This window comes from Podarcis gaigeae (genome assembly GCF_964106915.1).
Source record: "Podarcis gaigeae genome assembly, chromosome: 13".
Lineage (NCBI taxonomy): Eukaryota > Metazoa > Chordata > Lepidosauria > Squamata > Lacertidae > Podarcis > Podarcis gaigeae.
The window spans coordinates 5,466,406-5,485,416 of NC_139689.1; the positions used below are offsets into that span (position 1 = coordinate 5,466,406).

Sequence of the window (19,011 nt, forward strand, 5' to 3'; positions counted from 1 at the left end):
GCGGGGCACCACTGTACTTTCTTTGCCAGAGCACGTTGTGTTTATTTTGGGGGAAGCCAAACCAATCCACTGCCAACAGCCTCAAATGCGGAGGAGACTGAGGCCACATTCCATTCAAGCGCTCCGATACCCCTTTAAACAGCCATGGCTTCCCTCAAAGGATTCTGGGAGCTGTAGTTTGCTAAATGTGCTGAGAGTGGTTGGGAGAGCCCCCCCCTACAAATCCCAAGAGGTATTGGTTGTCAAGCCACTCTGAGAGTTGTATCTCTGCGAGGGGAATAGGGGTCTCTTCACAATTCCCAGCACCCTTGACAAACTACAGTGGTACGTTGGGTTACAGACGCTTCAGCTTACAGACTCAGCTAACCCAGAAATAGTACCTCGGGTTAAGAACTTTGCTTCAGGATGAGAACAGAAATCGTGCTCCGGCGGCAGCAGGAGGCCCCATTAGCTAAAGTGGTACCTCAGGTTAAGAACAGTTTCAAGTTAAGAACGGACCTCCAGAACGAATTAAGTACTTAACCCGAGGTACCACTGTACAGCTCTCACAATCCTTTGAGGGAAGCCATGGCTGTTTGGTATCATATTGTTTTGGATGCAGGCTGTGGATGAGGCCTGAGAGAGAAAGAATGGTATGAATGAGCAAAAGGAGGAGGAAAGGAGAGGTTTTCGGGAGAAGTGTTCCTCTTTGTCTTTGAAAGCCTTCCTCTCACTATCTTGCTTATTCCACGCGGTTCCTCCGGCTGATGGGGCCAATTTGGCTGTGGGACGCCAGTTGCCAACCTCTACCATAAAGCAAGGGAAGCGGTGGCTCTGTGGGTTAAACCACTGAGCCTAGGGCTTGCCGATCAGAAGGTCGGCGGTTCGAATCCCCGTGACGGGGTGAGCTCCCGTTGCTTGGTCCCTTCATCCTGCCAACCTAGCAGTTCAAAAGCACGTCAAAGTGCAAGCAGATAAATAGGAACCACTCCGGCGGGAAGGTAAACGGCGTTTCCGTGCGCTGCTCTGGTTCGCCAGATGCGGCTTAGTCATGCTGGCCACATGACCCGGAAGCTGTACGCTGGCTCTCTCGGCCAGTAAAGCAAAATGAGCGCCGCAACCCCAGAGTCGGTCACGACTGGACCTAATGGTCAGGGGTCCCTTTACCTGCACCTTCAGAAAGCAGGTATGGGAATGCATGTCTGAATGGTTCCACACTTGTGGGAAACAAATACAGTCGTACCTTGGAAATCGAACAAATTCATTCTGGAAGTCCATTCAACTTCCAAAACGTTCGGAAAGCAAAGCGTGGCTTCTATTTGGCTGCAGGAAGCTCCTGCAGCCAATCGGAAGCCCCGGCCAATAAAGCGAGATGAGCGCAACAACCCCAGAGTCGTCCACGACTGGACCTAATGGTCAGGGGTCCCTCTACCTTTACCCTAAAGCAACAGAGGAGGAATTGGAAGGCCTGTGGCCAGGCTGCGGTGGCCAGAGAGTCAGGGAGTGGGCTTCAATGGGCTCAATTCTGACGTCCTGCCATGCTTACCTGGCTGGCTCCTTACCTGGATAGCTATGGGGAGGAGCTCCCCGGAAGGTGTCTGGTACAGGAGGCAGAGAGGGTCCGCCATGTACTGCCGCTGCCCTTGAATCGTGTTCGTCGGGATTCCCTGCAGGATCTTGTAATCCACGATGTAAACGTTTCCTTTCTTTTAGGGTCAGGGAGGAAGAAAAAACAAGAGCTAGTTTGTGTCATCTCTGCGCGATGGAAATAAGCTAGCCCAAAGCGGCGTGATAAGAACGCGAGAAGGTAAGAGTCTAGTCTGGCCCATCTGGTCCGGCATCCTGCTGCCACACTGGCCAACCGGAGGCCTCTTCTGGGAAACCTTCTGGGAGAAATGTAAAGTATTGCACTTGGGCAAAAACAATGAGAGGCACAAATACAAGATGGGTGACACCTGGCTTGAGAGCAGCACATGTGAAAAGGATCTAGGAGTCTTGGTTGACCACAAACTTGACATGAGCCAACAGTGTGACGCGGCAGCTTAAAAAGCCGATGCAATTCTGGGCTGCATCCATAGGAGTATAGCATCTAGATCAAGGGAAGTAATAGTGCCACTGTATTCTGCTCTGGTCAGACCTCACCTGGAGTACTGTGTCCAGTTCTGGGCACCACAGTTCAAGAAGGACACTGACAAACTGGAACGTGTCCAGAGGAGGGCAACCAAAATGGTCAAAGGCCTGGAAACGATGCCTTATGAGGAACGGCTAAGGGAGCTGGGTATGTTTAGCCTGGAGAAGAGGAGGTGAAGGGGTGATATGATAGCCATGTTCAAATATATAAAAGGATGTCACAGAGAGGAGGGAGAAAGGTTGTTTTCTGCTGCTCCGGAGAAGCGGACACGGAGCAATGGATCCAAACTACAAGAAAGAAGATTCCACCTAAACATTAGGAAGAACTTCCTGACAGTAAGAGCTGTTTGACAGTGGAATTTGCTGCCAAGGAGTGTGGTGGAGTCTCCTTCTTTGGAGGTCTTTAAGCAGAGGCTTGACAACCATATGTCAGGAGTGCTCTGATGGGGTTTCCTGCTTGGCAGGGGGTTGGACTCGATGGCCCTTGTGGTCTCTTCCAACTCTAGGATTCTATGATTCTATGAAACCTGAAAGCATTACCTGAGCCCAAAAGTGCTTTCCATTCGTGTGGTTTCAAGAAACTGGTGCTCAGAAGCAACAGCGCCTCCAGCCACAGCGGGAGCGCATGGCCACGAGGGTCAGTAGCCACTGATGCAAGTCGCCCAGATTGTGGGGGTCAGGTGGGATTGCTATGAGGAATTATGAAAAATGGAGCACACCATTGTGTCAGGGATGAAAGCACTGCTTTGACTGGGCTTGCGCCATTTGACATGAGTTCTGATTCAATCCCACAAACCTCTGCATCTCTGTCCATGTTTTCTACTGTCCATTTTCTACGCCTGACAGACACGTATAAGCATTCTGAAACACAGACCGGTTGCTTCACCAGGCATCCTGGGTCATAAAGATAGGAGGTAGCTTTGATGTAGCGTTTGTTAGTTTTGTTAATCTAATAATAGTAATAATTTATTATTTATACCCCGCCCATCTGGCTGGGTTTCCCCAGCCGCTCTGGGTGGCTTCCAACAAAACACTAAAATACAATAACTTATTAAACATTAAAAGCTTCCCTAAACAGGGCTGCCTTCAGATGTCTTCTAAAAGTTTGGTAGTTGTTTTTCTCTTTGACATCTGGTGGGAGGGTGTTCCACAGGGCGGGTGCCACTACGGAGAAGGCCCTCTGCCTGGTTCCCTGTAACTTGGCTTCTCGCAATGAGGGAACCGCCAGAAGGCCCTCGGCACTGGACCTCAGTGTCCGGGTAGAATGATGGGGGTGGAGATGCTCCTTCAGGTATACTGGACTGAGGCTGTTTAATCTTAGGGCCAGGAAGAGAGTTCAGGAAGAGAGTTCACAAGGAGATGTTAAATACTGCCTGTCCTTCCGTTCCTGTTACTGCCTATTTATGACCTCTGGGGTTTGCTAAATGCATTCCTTCTTGATTCCTGTTTTATTTAGCCTAAAACATGTATGCATGCTCAAAGTAGTCTTTGTAGTTAAAAGGATTTCTCTGATCTAACTTTGTACCCACGTGGTAGTTTTTTTTTAAATGCTCAGAGGACATCTGATTGATTCTTACAAGTGCTGTGTTAAAAGCTCTTTTGTTAATAAAAGGGACCTGCGCCAGGGTGTATCAGTTCATTATTGGCACTTCCTCCCAGAGTCTTGCTGGCCAAGCCTCGTGTGTATTTTATTAATCAGGGTCCAATCCTTCCTTGCCTTTGGAACTCAACACACATCCCCTTGGATGGGAGAAGTTTTCTCTGGCTGCTAAGATGCATCCAGCTTTGGCAGGTGGGACATCCCAGCCGCCTCTTGAGACAAGTTTGGAGCCTATTTTGCTGTGGAAATACGCAGCGGCTATTCACTCGGAGAAGCAAGGGGTGAAAGAATTTAGTCACCTGGATTTCCTCTTGTAGGGTGGTGGATGTCCCGAGAGACGCGGCAACCATCTCCTGGGTCACGGGGAAATTGCTTGGGATCTGGGTGCATTTATTGATCACCACGGGGTTGACGCCGTTGAGATACTGGGAGCCGAAGAAAGCGTCTTCTTGCCAGTGGTCGGCAACGTACTCTGGGGACGTAGAGAAGCTTCTTAAAAGACTCTCCAAGTCTGGGGAGGTGCTGTTTAGAAAACCACTTCCACCCTGCAAAGGAGGTGGTGTTGCGGGCTTCACGCCCTCACCACCTGCGTGGCAGCTGGTGCTCAGCCTCCACGCAATTGAGGGAATCCCCAGACGCGTCATCCCCTGGACAGCCAATTGGCTGGCTCGGGGGGGGGGGGGCGTGGCCTGCCCTATTTAATGCAGGGGCGGCTGGGGATCTCCCTCTTTTGCTGCCTCCAGCGGCTCCTGTTTCCCACCCTCCGGCCCTTTAAGGTTTTCGTCCTTGAGCTTGCTATGGACCTTGGTTGGTCGCCGTTGAGGTTGGCCTGGTAGGATTTTTTTCCACTTGGCAACATAGCTGTCAACTGGCAGATTTGAAAATCAGGGACCAGCAGCCTCGAAAATAAGGGATCAGCAGCCAAAATAAGGGATTTTCAGAGCACAGGTATGTTCTACTTCTGAGCCCCTCTGAGCCAAAGGCAGAAAGCCCAGCCAGCGGCCAAACGAAGCCTCAAGCGGTGGTTCCCACAGCGCAGCAACCCGGCAAAGGGGATGCAGCAAGGGAAACCACCGTCCCCTCTCCGCTGGGAAGCGCTGAGCAAAGGCGAGTCCCCAGGCAAGGCGGCCGATTTGATTGGCACAAGGCATGCAAGCTCCACCCCCCAGTCGTTCTCAGACTCCTTATTGGGTGAGCAACGCAGCCAAGCAACACAGTTGAAGCCTCCCTCCTCCCTGGCCGGCAGGGAGAGAGGGAGAGGAGCTGCTTCCTTTGAAACCCGGGAAATTAAGGGACATCATCAATAAGGGACAGCAGGGGGACACGGTGCTAGGATAAGGGAGTTTCCCGCCAAATAAGGGACGGTTGACAGCTATGCTTGGCAAATTGGCAGAAGCCACTTGGTTCTTTGCCTACCTCATAGCAATCGTCACAACTTTCTTGGTATTGGCGGTTAGGCATTGGTATTGGTATTGTTATGTAGATGGATGAGGGGAGGTAGCGCCATCACCTGCCCCTCATACTGAAGGGTAGTCTGCTAAAGGATTCCGGGGGGGGGGGGGATGGCCCTGTCTGAAGCCTATGGAGGTGAGGGCCTAAGGCACGCCCCCTATCGATGACCCCAGGGAGTTCCTTGTTGATGTGCATCAGCAGGACTCCCCCTACTGGTGGTTAACCCTTCCTGGACTTCAAGCGGACGAGCTGAAGTCAGATATAGTCGGTTAGGACTAATGCCTAAGCCAATACCGCTCATCACCTGTAACCAATAAAGTTGTGGCCTTATTTAGCCTGGAACTCGCCATGCAACTGGAGGCAGGGATGGGGTGTGGGGAGGGTATAACACAGGGCTCCTGGTCCACTCTCAAGCGTTAGATGGCAAGAGCAAGCCAGCAGAAAATCGCACCGAGCAAGTTGGAGTCAACTCTTTTTTCAAATGCAAAAACAGGATCTGCACAGGAGTGTCAGGAATAATGAGCACAGGAGCTCAGCTCCGGAGGTTCTTGCTCCCATGAAGCAGTTGCCAAGACTGAAGATTCCCGCCTCCCCACAGCTGCCTAAGTTCCCTCCTCTGTAGGATTCCCCCCAAGTAATTGGAGACTGGGCCTGCCTGCAGCCAACCAACCTCTCCTCTGCCCTTTTCACGCCTCTTCTGGTTCTGGGAGACAAGTGGGGAGGGGAGTGTGGTGGTCAAGTGGGATTGCTATGAGGAATTATGAACAATGAAGCAAGCCATTGTGTCGGCGATGAAAGCATTGCTTTGACTGGGCTTGGGTCATTTGACACGAGTTCTGATTCAACCCCACAAGCCTCTGCATCTCTGCCCCATTTTCTCTAGGCTTGACAAGTCATGTACACAGACCGGTTGCTTCACCAGGCATCCTGGGCCATAAAGGTAGGAGGTAGCTTTGATGTGGTTTTGTTAATCTTAGGGCCAGGAAACAGAGTTTCGCATGGAGGTGATAAAAATGCCTGTCTTTCCTTTCCTGTTTACTCCCTGTTTATGACCCCCTGGGTTTGCTAAATGCATTCCTCCTTGAGTCCTGTTTATTTAGCCTTAAACATGTATGCATGCTCAAATTAGTTCTTTGTAGTTAAAAGGATACCTCTGACTGACTTTGTCCCGTGGTGATTTTTTGAAATGCTCAGAGGAAATACAATTGGTTCTTACAAACACTGTGTAAGAGTTCTTTTGTTAATAAAACGACCTGGACAAGGGAGTGGCTATTGGCACTTCCTCCCAGAGTCATAGCTGTCAACTGTCCCTTATTTGGCGGGACAGTCCCTTATCCAAGCGCTGTGTCCCGCTGCTGTCCCTTATTGATGATGTCCCTTAAATTTCCCAGGTTTCAAAGGAAGCAGCTCCCCTCCCTCCCTCCCTGCCGGCCAGGGAGGAGGGAGGCTCCAACTGTGTTGCTTGGCTGCGTTGCTCACCCAATAAGGAGTCTGAGAACGACTGGGGGGGTGGAGCTTGCATGCCTTGTGCCGATCAAATCGGCCGCCTTGCCTGGGGACTCGCCTTTGCTCAGCGCTTCCCAGCGGAGAGGGGACGGTGGTTTCCCTTGCTGCATCCCCGTTGCCGGGTTGCTGCGCTGTGGGAACCACCGCTTGAGGCTTCATTTGGCTGCTGGCTGGGCTTTCTGCCTTTGGCTCGGAGGGGCTCAGAAGTCGAACATACCTGTGCCTGGAAAATCCCTTATTTTGGCTGCTGATCCCTTATTTTCGAGGCTGCTGGTCACTTATTTTCAAATCTGCAAGTTGACAGCTATGCCCAGAGTCTTGCTGGCCAAGCCCCATGTCTATTTTAATAATCAGGGTCCAGTTCTTTTCTTTGCCTTCAGAACACAACAGGGAGCTTGTTGCAGCAGGAGGGGAAGACACCCCTGACTCTTCACCAGCCAGACTCACCTCTTGGCCTCCCTCCTCTCCAGCCTCCACTCCTGCCTCCGATTCTGGACTGCTATCTGCCACATCCTCTTCCTGCTCACTAAGCCCTGTTGCCTCTTCAGCTTACAACACCATCTCTACCCAGTCTGCTCCCTCTTCTCCCTCTGACCACTCAACGTTGTCCCACCACCACTCCCCTGGCTCTGAGCCATCTTCCCTTGGGCAGCTGGTGACCCCCACCACTCCTCTGTGTCTAACCAGTTTGTGACAGAAGAGCCTGGCTGCTGGATCAGGTCCAGAGACTCACCCAGTCCAGCATCCTGTTCGCCCAGTGTCCAAGCAGATGGGAATCCCGAAAGCTGAGCACAACAACACTCTGCCTGTTTGCGATTTGCAGCATACCGCCTGCAGCGCTGAACGTACTGAGCAATATTTGGCAGGATCCTGTTTCCTCCTCAACTGTGCCCAGAAGCCTTCTGAGAAACAGGAACCCTTGGACTATCTCTGGACATTTTTTAACCTTGCAGGGCTCATGTACTTGTATCAGTGACAAGCTAGGTCTGAATCTGGGAGAGGAAGCTTCCCACTTCAATCTAGCCCCTTTCCTGGAAAGGCTACACCTGTTGAATTTTGGCCTGTAGAAAGCTGCAAGGCGGGGAAGGGCTGTGGCATCTCCTTTGCACACTGAAGGTCCCAAGTTCAGTACCTAACGGCATTTCCATTAAAGGTAAAGGGACCCCGGGCCATTAGGTCCAGTCGTGACCGACTCTGGGGTTGCGGCGCTCATCTCGCTTTATTGGCCTAGGGAGCCGGCGTACAGCTTCTGGGTCATGTGACCAGCATGACTAAGCCGCTTCTGGCAAACCAAAGCAGTGCACGGAAACGGCGTTTACCTTCCCGCCGGAGTGGTACCTATTTATCTACTTGTACTTTTTGACGGGCTTTCAAACTGCTAGGTTGGCAGGAGCAGGGACCGAGCAACGGGAGCTCACCCCGTCGTGGGGATTCGAACCACCGACCTTCTGATCGGCAAGTCCTAAGCTCTGTGGTTTAACCCACAGCGCCACCCGTGTCCCTTAACGGCATTTCCATTAGGGGCCTGGAATTTCCTGTGCCTGAAAACCTGGAGTGTCGCTGCCAGTCAGTTTAGACAATATTGAGCTAAATGGAACCATGTTATACAGCAGATTCCCACGTCCCAAAGATCCTGGCTGCTCCTCCTTCAAATGTGCCTGTTCTATCCTGGGCAAATTGCTTCAATCGTTTCTAAGAACGTCATATTTGATACCGCTCGTTCATGCGCAAAGAGGCACCTACCGGAAACGGGGGTCTTGTTGAACCAGAAAACCTTTCGGATGTCTTCCATTTTCTTCCAAGACTCCTGGCAGTCCATGAACCCCTTCAGCTTCACCTCCATCAGTCTACAGGAATCACAGAACCGTAAGAGTCAGAAGGGACATTGGAGGGTCATCTAGACCAACCCCGTGTGGTGTGGGGAGAAGGGGGGGGAGAGAAGAATGGGCGACAGCTGAGGACCATGGAGCTGAGTGCCAACAGCTGCTGCTTGTTGCAGGAATTTATGTATAGGTTGGGGGGGGTGTTGCCCCTCCAGCAGATATCATGCACATGCAGCCCACTACCAAAATCAGCACAATCACTTTTGTGACTTTTGTGATTTGTCCCCACAAAACACTTCATCACAGTTTCTTCCTATCTATTCAAAGGGCCTTTGCTGCATGATACCAAATATAAGAATTCACTGATAACTGTATCTATGTACTGGCTCAGTGGGAAAACTTCAGAAATTCATAGACATGTGTGCTCAGCTACTAAGCAGCCCCTCTGCCCGAGTGATAACCCCTGGCATCCTGATTCCTGAGTGCCAGACAGGTAGCCATTCCAGAAATAACAAACCCAGATGAAGACAAAAGGGTGTGATTAATTTGGCTGGGAAACATGGAAATAAAATATCTCATAGAATCCTAGAGTTGGAAGAGACCACAAGGGCCATCGAGTCCAACCCCCTGCCAAGCAGGAAACCCCATCAGAGCACTCCTGACATATGGTTGTCAAGTCTCTGCTTAAAGACCTCCAAAGAAGGAGACTCCACCACACTCCCTGGCAGCAAATTCCACTTTTTTGTTACACTTGATGGGTGTTTGGTGGAGGGCAAGGGGAACCATGGGGCAGGTTCCAGGATGCTCAGATTACGGCCACCAGATCTCCCCTTTCATGATGTAAAAGTGATGTATTAGTGTTGTAGTTTGGGGGGGGTGTAACATGGGGATTAAAGGTAAAGGTAAAGGGACCTCTGACCATTAGGTCCAGTTGTGACTGACTCTGGGGTTGTGGCGCTCATCTCACTTTATTGGCTGAGGGAGCCGGCGTACAGCTTCCGGGTCATGTGGCCAACATGACTAGGCCGCTTCTGGCGAACTAGAGCAGCGCATGGAAACGCCGGAGCGGTACCCATTGATCTACTTGCACTTTGACGTGCTTTCGAACTGCTAGGTTGGCAGGAGCAGGGACCGAGCAACGGGAGCTCACCCCCGTCACGGGGATTCGAACGGCTTCTGATCAGCAAGTCCTAGGCTCTGTGGTTTAACCCACAGCGCCACCCGCATCCCAACATGGGGATTAGCAGCTAATAAAACTTTGGGTTCTCTTTTGTAGGGGCTTCCATCTTGTTCCACCTGGTGGCAGGTGGGAGTCCTGTCGCGACAGCCTTCAATAAAGACCAAGCCTACTGGCTGCTGTTTTGCTCTGGTATTCCTGGCTGGTGTCCTTGTTTTTTGTCCAAGGGAGCCTTCAGATTTCTCCATTAACATGCTTCATAGCAATTATTTGCTGCTTCATAGCAAAGAATTAACAACTTGGGAATGGGGGCAGCTGGAGATCAGCTTACTAGGAATGTGGCTGGTCCTCAAACAGCAATCTTTTGCTTTTGGCATTGCAAATTACCACCCTGTCTTGCTGGCTGAACTGGAAACGGGGGCGGCTATCTTAGCTCAGGTCCCCTTGCGAAACAGACCTTGGGGCAGGAATCTCGCTAACAAAGTGGCACGGCATGCCTGTTTGCACAGTGACGGCCAGTGAAGTGTTTTCGGACTTTGGACTTAAATTGCAGAGTTGGAAGGGACCCCCCAGGGCTCATCTAGTCCAACCCCCTTTGATGCAGGAGACAGCCCGCGTGCATTATTCCATCCCATGACTTCAAAATGCGGTAAGACAGCCCTGCCGGGTGTTATTTTGTGGGGAGAGGAGGGTTGTTTTCATTCTGAGTTGGGCCCCAGACTCCTGCCCTCAATGCCTGTCCATTTCTGGTTTCCTCTCGTGAAAATTCAACAGAAAATTCAACGTTCAGTGTGGTGCAATGGTGTCAAGACCAGGACCTGGGAAACCAGGGTTCGGATCCCTACAAGGCTGTGAAGCTCACTGAGTGTAAGCTTGGGCCAGTCACTGCCTCTCAGCCTAGCCTACCTCACAGGTGTGGGAATTAGATAACAACAACAACAACAACAACAATAATTTATTATTTATACCCCGCCCATCTGGCTGGGCTTCCCCAGCCACTCTGGGCGGCTTCCAACCAAACACTAAAATACAATAACCTATTAAACATTAAAAGCTTCCCTAAACAGGGCTGCCTTCAGATGTCTTCTAAAAGTCTGGTAATTTTTTTTCCTCTTTGACATCTGGTGGGAGGGCATTCCACAGAGCGGGTGCCACTACCGAGAAGGCCCCCTCTGCCTGGTTCCCTGTAACTTGGCTTCTCGCAGCAAGGGAACCGCCAGAAGGCCCTCGGAGCTGGACCTCAGTGTCCAGGCTGAACGATGGGGGTGGAGATGCTCCTTCAGGTATACAGGGCCGTTTAGGGCTTTAAAGGTCAGCACCAACACTTTGAATTGTGCTCGGAAACATCCTGGGAGCCAGTGTAGGTCTTTCAAGACAGGTGTTATGTGGTCTCGGCAGCTGCTCCCAGTCCCCAGTCTAGCTGCCGCATTCTGGATTAGTTGCCGTTTCTGGGTCACCTTCAAAGGTAGCCCCACGTAGAGCGCATGGCAGTAGTCCAAGCGAGAGATAACTAGAGCATGCACCACTCTGGCAGTGAATGCTCAATAATAATAATAATAATAATAATAATAAATTTTATTTATACCCCGCCCTCCCCGCCAGAGCCAGTCTCAGGGCGGCTAACACCAATAAAATTTCAGTAAAAACATAATAAGAAAAAAAAATTAAAATACATTTTAAAGTGCAATTTAAAATGCAGCCTCATTTTAAAAGTCAAAACTGTAAGGGGAGGGAAATATAAGGGTCATAGATGAGGAGGGGGAGAAGAACCACACAGCCCATTTTGAGCTCCTTGGAGTAGAAGGTGGAATATAAACGCAACAAGCAATTTTTAAATGCATAATGCACTCTTTTTAAAACGAAACAAAACACAGTTTCCTCCAGTATAATGCATTTTGTGTGTGCTATTGTCAGTCATTCTTATGCCCACTTTCCCCTCGTAGATGCATGTTTGCGTACATTATTAGGGCAACTGCTCTAGAAAATTTGGGATGCATTTCTGCCTCTGACTGCAGCCGCCATCATATTTTGCAAAGAAGTGAGAGTTGCATTGGTTGCTGCAACGCCAATTTCACTTCTGAACCTGCCCACCCACTGGCCTGCGGCCCTCGAAATGCTGCTGAAGACTGGACGTGGCCCTCAGGCTCGGAAAAAATTTCCCTCCCTGCTCTTGCCTCGGTTGCAAAAGGACCGATAGCAATGGCGATAACCGGCTGCGATAACCCCTGTTCACCGATTCCAGTGTGTGGCAAAGCATCACAGCTCAGGACCCAAAGGGAGCAGACCAGCTTGTTCGACACCCAAAAACTCAAGACAGATAGAGATAGACATTTATATATATATATATATATATGCAGGTTTTGGTGTCCTCGGGTGTCTTCCCGTGTAAAAGTTGGGGTGTCTAGGCGACGTTTCGACGAGGTCTCACTCGTCATCTTCAGGCTGGTGCTTTCGGCTTCTTGTTACTGGAACAGAGCTCTCTGATACAGAGCGGGATCTCAATGTTTGAGTTCCTATAAATACTGTAGAGGGGGTGTGGTGTCTAGCCTCCAATGTTCTGGGCAGAGAGGAAGTTCCCAGGCTAGTGTGCCTTTTCTTCTTTTGTTCCTTAATTACTTGAGAGATACCTTGAGTGATTTCTTGAGTGATATCCTGAGTACCACTTAGGTGGGTCATTAGGTGTGGATTAGTTGCTAAAGTCTTTGTGTCTTGACCTCTTGAACTTTGTGAAGAGTTTTCCTGAGAAGATGGCTGTATTGCACTTAGTTGTGCTTTGGCTTGGCTTCGTGTATAGGGGCGAGCTGTGGTTTTGTGGCTTGTGTCAGCCAGATCTGTGTAGATAGAGAAACACCCTCACAACATGAACAAGCGTGACGACACATCCCGCTTGCCAGACATCTGGAAATTAGCCCTCTCCACAAAAACTGACACCAGATCCAGAGGCACACAGAACGCCAACACCAATCAACCACACCAGACCCAAACCCAGACCCTCTCCACAGATGAATTACTGACACCATCCAGTAGCCAATCCATGGTGGCACCTCCGGATGCTGCACCCCCCTGCAATCCCTACACAGATCTGGCTGACACAAGCCACAAAATGACCCACCTAAGTGGTACTCAGGATATCACTCAAGAAATCACTCAAGGTATCTCTCAAGTAATTAAGGAACAAAAGAAGAAAAGGCACACTAGCCTGGGAACTTCCTCTCTGCCCAGAACATTGGAGGCTAGACACCACACCCCCTCTACAGTATTTATAGGAACTCAAACATTGAGATCCCGCTCTGTTCCAGTAACAAGAAGCCGAAAGCACCAGCCTGAAGATGACGAGTGAGACCTCGTCGAAACGTCGCCTAGACACCCCAACTTTTACACGGGAAGACACCCGAGGACACCAAAACCTGCATATATATATATATATATATATATATATCCCGCCCTCCCCAGCCGAAGCCGGGCTCAGAGTGGCTAACAACAAGAAAAGTAACACAACATTCTAAAATCAATTCAAAATCAATGCTGGCTTTCCGCTTTTGGGACTCACGTGAGTTTTGACCGCAACAGAAAGGTGCTGAGCTTGGTAAAGGAAAACTTCACGTTGGTGTTCAGCTCCTCGATGTTCTCCACAGCCAGGCAATGAGGCATCCCTGGCGCAAATTCTGCCCACCTGGTTTTTAAAATCAAGATTTCAATGGGGAGAGGTTTGTTTTGTTTGTTTGTTTTTATTATTATTATTTGAAAAAGTTTTTATTGTTAAAATAATTCAGCGTTAATACACACATATTGCGAATATACAAACATACAAAGATACATTTCATACAGTCCTTAAAAATGTTCAAACATGCTTACACTCAATCCCACAGGTAATTCCTTTTCCCATCACCACCCCTCACCCCACCTTTGTGTTAGACTTCCAATCTACTCAATTGCAATTTCTTTCCACTTCTATTACTTTCTTTCACACACCTTTAACCCAATTTCATGCTTCTTTTTGTATTACACATTGCTATCCATCTTATTTAGTATTCCATTATTTAAAACAGAACTTGTTTATTCTAATAAGAGTTCTGATTTTTCAAGAGGGTTTTTGCAAGTATCCTTTAAACACTTTCCAGTCCCTATCTATCTTCTCTTTTGAGATCCTTGCAATTTCTCCCATTGTTTTGGATATATTGTAGTACTCCAATAGTACTCCAAGCCACTCTGTTTTTGTCGGTATTATACCACTTTTCCAATTTTCCAATTTATTGGGAATAGTACCAGGAAGTCTAAAGGAAGAAGACAAGACATTATATTTATTTGCAACAGTAGCCGCAAGGCTATTGACTGTGAAAAATTGGAAAAATTGGGAAAGTGTTTGTTTGTTTTAAAATCTCTCGCATCTGGTTTCTGCCGCTTCAGAATGCAGGTTAGAGACCCTGTGTTGGAACGGCCCTCTGTTCGAAATAAAGGCATGGTGTCTGCAACAAATTGTTGCAGTGTGGGGCGTTCCTGCTCGCCATCCCAGTCATTCGGCCTCCATTTCCCCTCCAGCCTGGTTTTCTATCCCCACGCCGGTAATATATGCATTATCAACTGAATATCTGGCATTTGGCCTAGCTGTACCCAGGCTGGAGGAGTTAGCTACCGCTCTGCGCAGGCTCCTAGACCTCATTGAGGATAAAGTTTGTTTTCCCACTAATCTTGTTGTAGTGGGTTCATGCGAAACAGCAGAAGACGAGATACCCTCTACAATAGCAAACCCCCTCCGAGTGTCCCTGTTTTCCAGGGGCAGTTCCGGATTTATAGAAGCCGTCCTGGTTTTTTATTTGATACCAGAATGTTTTGCTCTCCCTTAGAACAGGGGTGTCCAACTTCCAAGAGACTGCGATCTACTCCCACTATAAATAAACTGGCACTGATCTACCCATTGGATTGACCAGAGTTGTTGAGTTTTTTTAGGGGGGGAATCAATCAATGGAGATCACATGATCAACAGGATCGAACAGGGACAGCTCACGATCAACTGGTAGATTAGTAACTTATACAACCTTTAGAAGACATCTGAAGGCAGCCCTGTATAGGGACGTTTTTTAATGTTTAATGTTTTATTGTGTAGCTGGGGCAACTCAGGTGGGTGGGGTAAAAATAATAACATTATTATTACTGAATGAAAAGGTAAAGGGACCCCTGACCATTATGTCCAGTCGTGGCCGACTCTGGGGTTGCGGCGCTCATCTCGCTTTATTGGCCAAGGGAGCCGGCGTACAGCTTCCGGGTCACGTGGCCAGCATGAATAAGCCACTTCTGGCAAACCAGAGCAGCGCACGGAAACACCGTTTATCTTCCCGCCGGAGTGGTACCTATTTATCTACTCGCACTTTGATGTGCTTTCGAACTGCTAGGTTGGCAGGAGCAGGGACAGAGCAACGGGAGCTCACCCCGTCATGGGGATTCGAACCGCCGACCTTCTGATCGGCAAGCCCTAGGCTCTGTGGTTTAATCCACAGGAGGATATGCAATAGTTTGTCATCAGTCCATACCCAGGAAGAATGTTAAGTCCTTTCTGGGTTGTTGAGGTTTCTCTCCCTTTAGGGTTTTTACTCCCCCAACATCTTTTAATATAGATAGATGATAGATAGATAGATAGATAGATAGATAGATAGATAGATAGATAGATAAATAGATAGATAGATAGATGATAGATAGATAGATAGATAGATAGATAGATAGATAGATAGATAGATGATAGATAGCTTCTGCCAAAAATACTTCCTGCTTCTACATAGATGGTGCAATTTTGGCTAAGTGTCCCTAAGCTTTCTTATTTCTTCCTCCCTCCCACTCTTTTTGTGCTGTATCCTTTTATAAAAAACCGGAAGCTGAAAAGGGAATGTCTTCCTCTTTAGACTATCTATAAGCCGCTTGGGAGTCTTTTTCTTTCGGGGGATTAAAAAAGTAAAATCATTTCAATAACGCAGAGAGCATATTTTACATAAGGTTTGGCACTCAAACCCTTAATCGTAGAAACGGACTAGAACGTCCTCATCCCCGCACATAGAAAACTAGGTTAAAACCCTTCTCCCTGACATGCTAGATTTATAGATGCGGGGATTCTACATACACATCCCACATTCATGCTCCCCATAATCATTTGAGCTATTAAACTGCAATCTGGAGTAAATTGTTCCGGATGGGAGGCTCAGTGAGCTCCTTGGAAGTCAGTGAGGGGACTAGCTCTTGACAAGTGTGAAATCAAGATGTTTAAGGACTAGTACTACATAATTCACCCCCTTTTAAAAACAAAAAACAAATCTTTCAACTCTGTCCTTCTGGGGTGGGGGTATTGTTTAGAGTTTTTGTTGTTGCTGTTATCAATATTATTATTATTGTTGTACAGTGGTACCTCAGGTTAAGTACTTAATTCGTTCTGGAGGTCCGTACTTAACCTGAAACTGTTCTTAACCTGAAGCACCACTTTAGCGAATGGGGCCTCCTGCTGCTGCCGCGCCGCCGGAGCACGATTTCTGTTCTCATCCTGAAGCAACGTTCTTAACCTGAAGCACTATTTCTGGGTTAGCAGATTCTGTAACCTGAAGTGTATGTAACTTGAAGCGTATGTAACCCGAAGTACCACTGTATCTTTAGTCTTATAATGATTTATGTGGGAATTGTTCAACGGCGGCTGTGTGCTTTTCGACGTGTTCGACGTGTTCATGGCTCCTTTGGTTATTTTTGTAATGATGTAGGCCTCTTCATGTTGTAAACTACCTTGAGCTTGGCTTTTGCTACGGAAAAGGGGCATACAAATTAAATTATGAGGGTGGTGATATTTGGAGAACGCCAAACGAAGTGTAGGCAAGCACATTTTGTTCCGCCGGGTTTGCTGAAAGACTATTTCATTGGGAAATATTTACGCCGATCTGGCAGACATGCAGCAGCAACAAATGACTCATTGCATGTCAGGAGAATGGAAGTGAAGTGAATAAAAGTATTTAGGAGAAGCATTTATGTATGCAACAACAGCAGCAAGAATTATATTAGCACAAGCCTGGAAGACAGAAGAAATACCAACGAAAGAACATTGGCAAGGGAAACTTACGGAATATGCAGAACCGGCAAAATGAACAGATAAATTACACGAAAAGGATAGCAAAGACTTTAAGAGAGAATGGGAACCATTTGCAACATATATGAGGAGGCAACATAAAGAATTAGACTCATTGGCAGGGTTTGAATAAACAAACAAACGTAACTGTATATAACAAAAAGTAAGACTATATGTATTGGGAAAATTTTGGGAAACAACACGCAGGGTGAGTAATATGGAAACAAAACAAAACAAAACAAAGCAAAAAATAAAACAAAACAAAATAAAAACAAAACAAAAAATAAAATAAAACAAAATAGGAATATGAGGGAAGTCCAGGGGGGATATGGAAAATTGTTAAAGAAATATTGTTAGAGGATGTATACATGGAAAACCCAATAAAAATATTTTTAAAAAACAAAATAAATATTTAGGAGAAGCTGCTCTCTACAGAGTCGGGTCATTGGTGCATTGAGCTCAATTTTGCCCACACTGGCTGACAGCAGTGGCTTTCCAAGGTACAGTGGGTTACATACGCTTCAGGTTACATACGCTTCAGGTTACAGACTCCGCTAACCCAGAAATAGTGCTTCAGGTTAAGAACTTTGCTTCAGGATGAGAACAGAAATCGTGTTCCGGCGAAGCGGCAGCAGCAGGAGGCCCCATTAGCTAAAGTGGTGCTTCAGGTTAAGAACAGTTTCAGGTTAAGAACGGACCTCTGGAACGAATTAAGTACTTAACCCGAGGTACCACTGTATCTCTTCCAACTCAAAACAGGTACAGCTCTGAAGGCAAGATCTCCTCACCTGTACGCCTCCTGTCTCGCCTTCACCTCCTCTGCCCGGTGGTGCAGAAGCAACTGGTTTCCGTCATCGTCACAAACCAGTTTGGCTGGAAGGAGAGGAGAAACGGAGCGCTGTTGTTTAAAAAGACATTTGCATTTGAAACATGGAAACTTTCCACTGGAGAGGGTGGCTTAGCAGACAAGGGCCTGCGAGGTCAGGGTTCAAATCCCCACTCAGCCATAAAGCTCGCTGGGCCCCCTTGGGCCAAACACCCTCTCTTGGCCTAAGCCAGCCTCGCAGGGTTGTTGTGTAGATAAAAACAGGTGGGGGAAGAGAGAGCCAGATAAATAAGTCTGAGGTGGCTCTGAGCAGCGACAGCCTCACTTGACTATGATTATTAAAATTCTGACCCACCCTTTGCCAACAGGTCCCAGAGCAGTTTAAGACAACGGAAAATTCGGAATTGATATGCAAAACATGTTCGCAGGGTGGTTCTGGAAAATACACTTCTCAACTTCGATAAAATATTTGAGGGGGGAGCAGGTAAGCCCTGCCCTACATATTCAATCACAAACACACCATTTGAATGGCAAAGCCCAACAACTTTTGAAATATTTTCTGAGATATTTTATTGGGGGCGCCAAAGGGAACTCGTCCCCGAGGAGTTAGAAAGTGAGGCATTATATTATATTGTGAAATGTGAGAAAATGTGATAGTACGGAGAATTGGCAGACGTGCTGATGGAAGTTCAAAAGAAGAAGTTAGTCAGAATTAAAATTGATATAAATTTATGTTGGAAAAATTATGTTGCAAAAAAGAAGAAAAAGAAAAAAGAAAGTGAGGCATTGGGAGGGGCTGGCTAATAAATAATCGGCACGTAGCCAGTAATTGCATGCAACCAGTCGGGCAAGCCACACAGGCTAGCAATCTATAAATCGGTTGCGGGGAGAGTTTTTGAGAAGCTTGTGTACGGACTGATGGGCTGCGGGGCCGTGCAAACTGAGGCTACCTGGCAGAGTCACTTTGCCGATTCTCGAGAGCTTCCAAGTGGCGGATTGAAGTGCTCGCTTGGTACGCTTATATTGCTTGCTTTTTACAATAAAATCTTTAATCTTCTCGCTCGCTTGTGTTTGTGTATGACAGTGGTACCTCGGAACTCGAATGGCTCTGTTCTCAGACGCTGAAAACCTGGAAGTAAGTGCTCCGGTTTTTGAAAATCCCTCAGAACACAGATGTCCAGCACAGCTTCCAATGTTCAAAAGCCTAGCTGTCAAGCCGCACCTCGGAGGTCGAACGTTTTAGAATTCAAACAGTCGTCCGGAACGGATTACGTTCGAGTTCCGAGGTACCACTGTACTTCTGAATCTCATTTTTAAAGAACCACCGTGCATTGGGCAAGACGGGTGTCATTCTGAGCAGACCCGGGTCTTGCCGCCCTTGTAATTTTGCCCCCGAGTCCCTCTCTCACCCCATGGCATTGTGGG

General features: G+C 48.0%; 1 protein-coding gene across 2 annotated transcripts in view; it reads right to left on the bottom strand.

The window, feature by feature from the left end:
- The window catches only part of LOC310828796 (polyunsaturated fatty acid lipoxygenase ALOX15B-like), a 46,670-nt gene that overhangs the window by 12,785 nt on the left and 14,874 nt on the right, over positions 1-19,011 (bottom strand). For both annotated transcript variants that reach the window (XM_083706662.1, XM_083706661.1), the window contains 5 exons: positions 17,549-17,633; positions 13,218-13,340; positions 8,411-8,514; positions 4,009-4,181; positions 1,542-1,685 (listed from right to left, as the gene is read on the bottom strand). In XM_083706662.1, the coding sequence (XP_083562788.1) occupies positions 1,542-1,685; positions 4,009-4,181; positions 8,411-8,514; positions 13,218-13,340; positions 17,549-17,633 (629 nt within the window). The remainder of the gene's footprint in view (positions 1-1,541; positions 1,686-4,008; positions 4,182-8,410; positions 8,515-13,217; positions 13,341-17,548; positions 17,634-19,011) is intronic.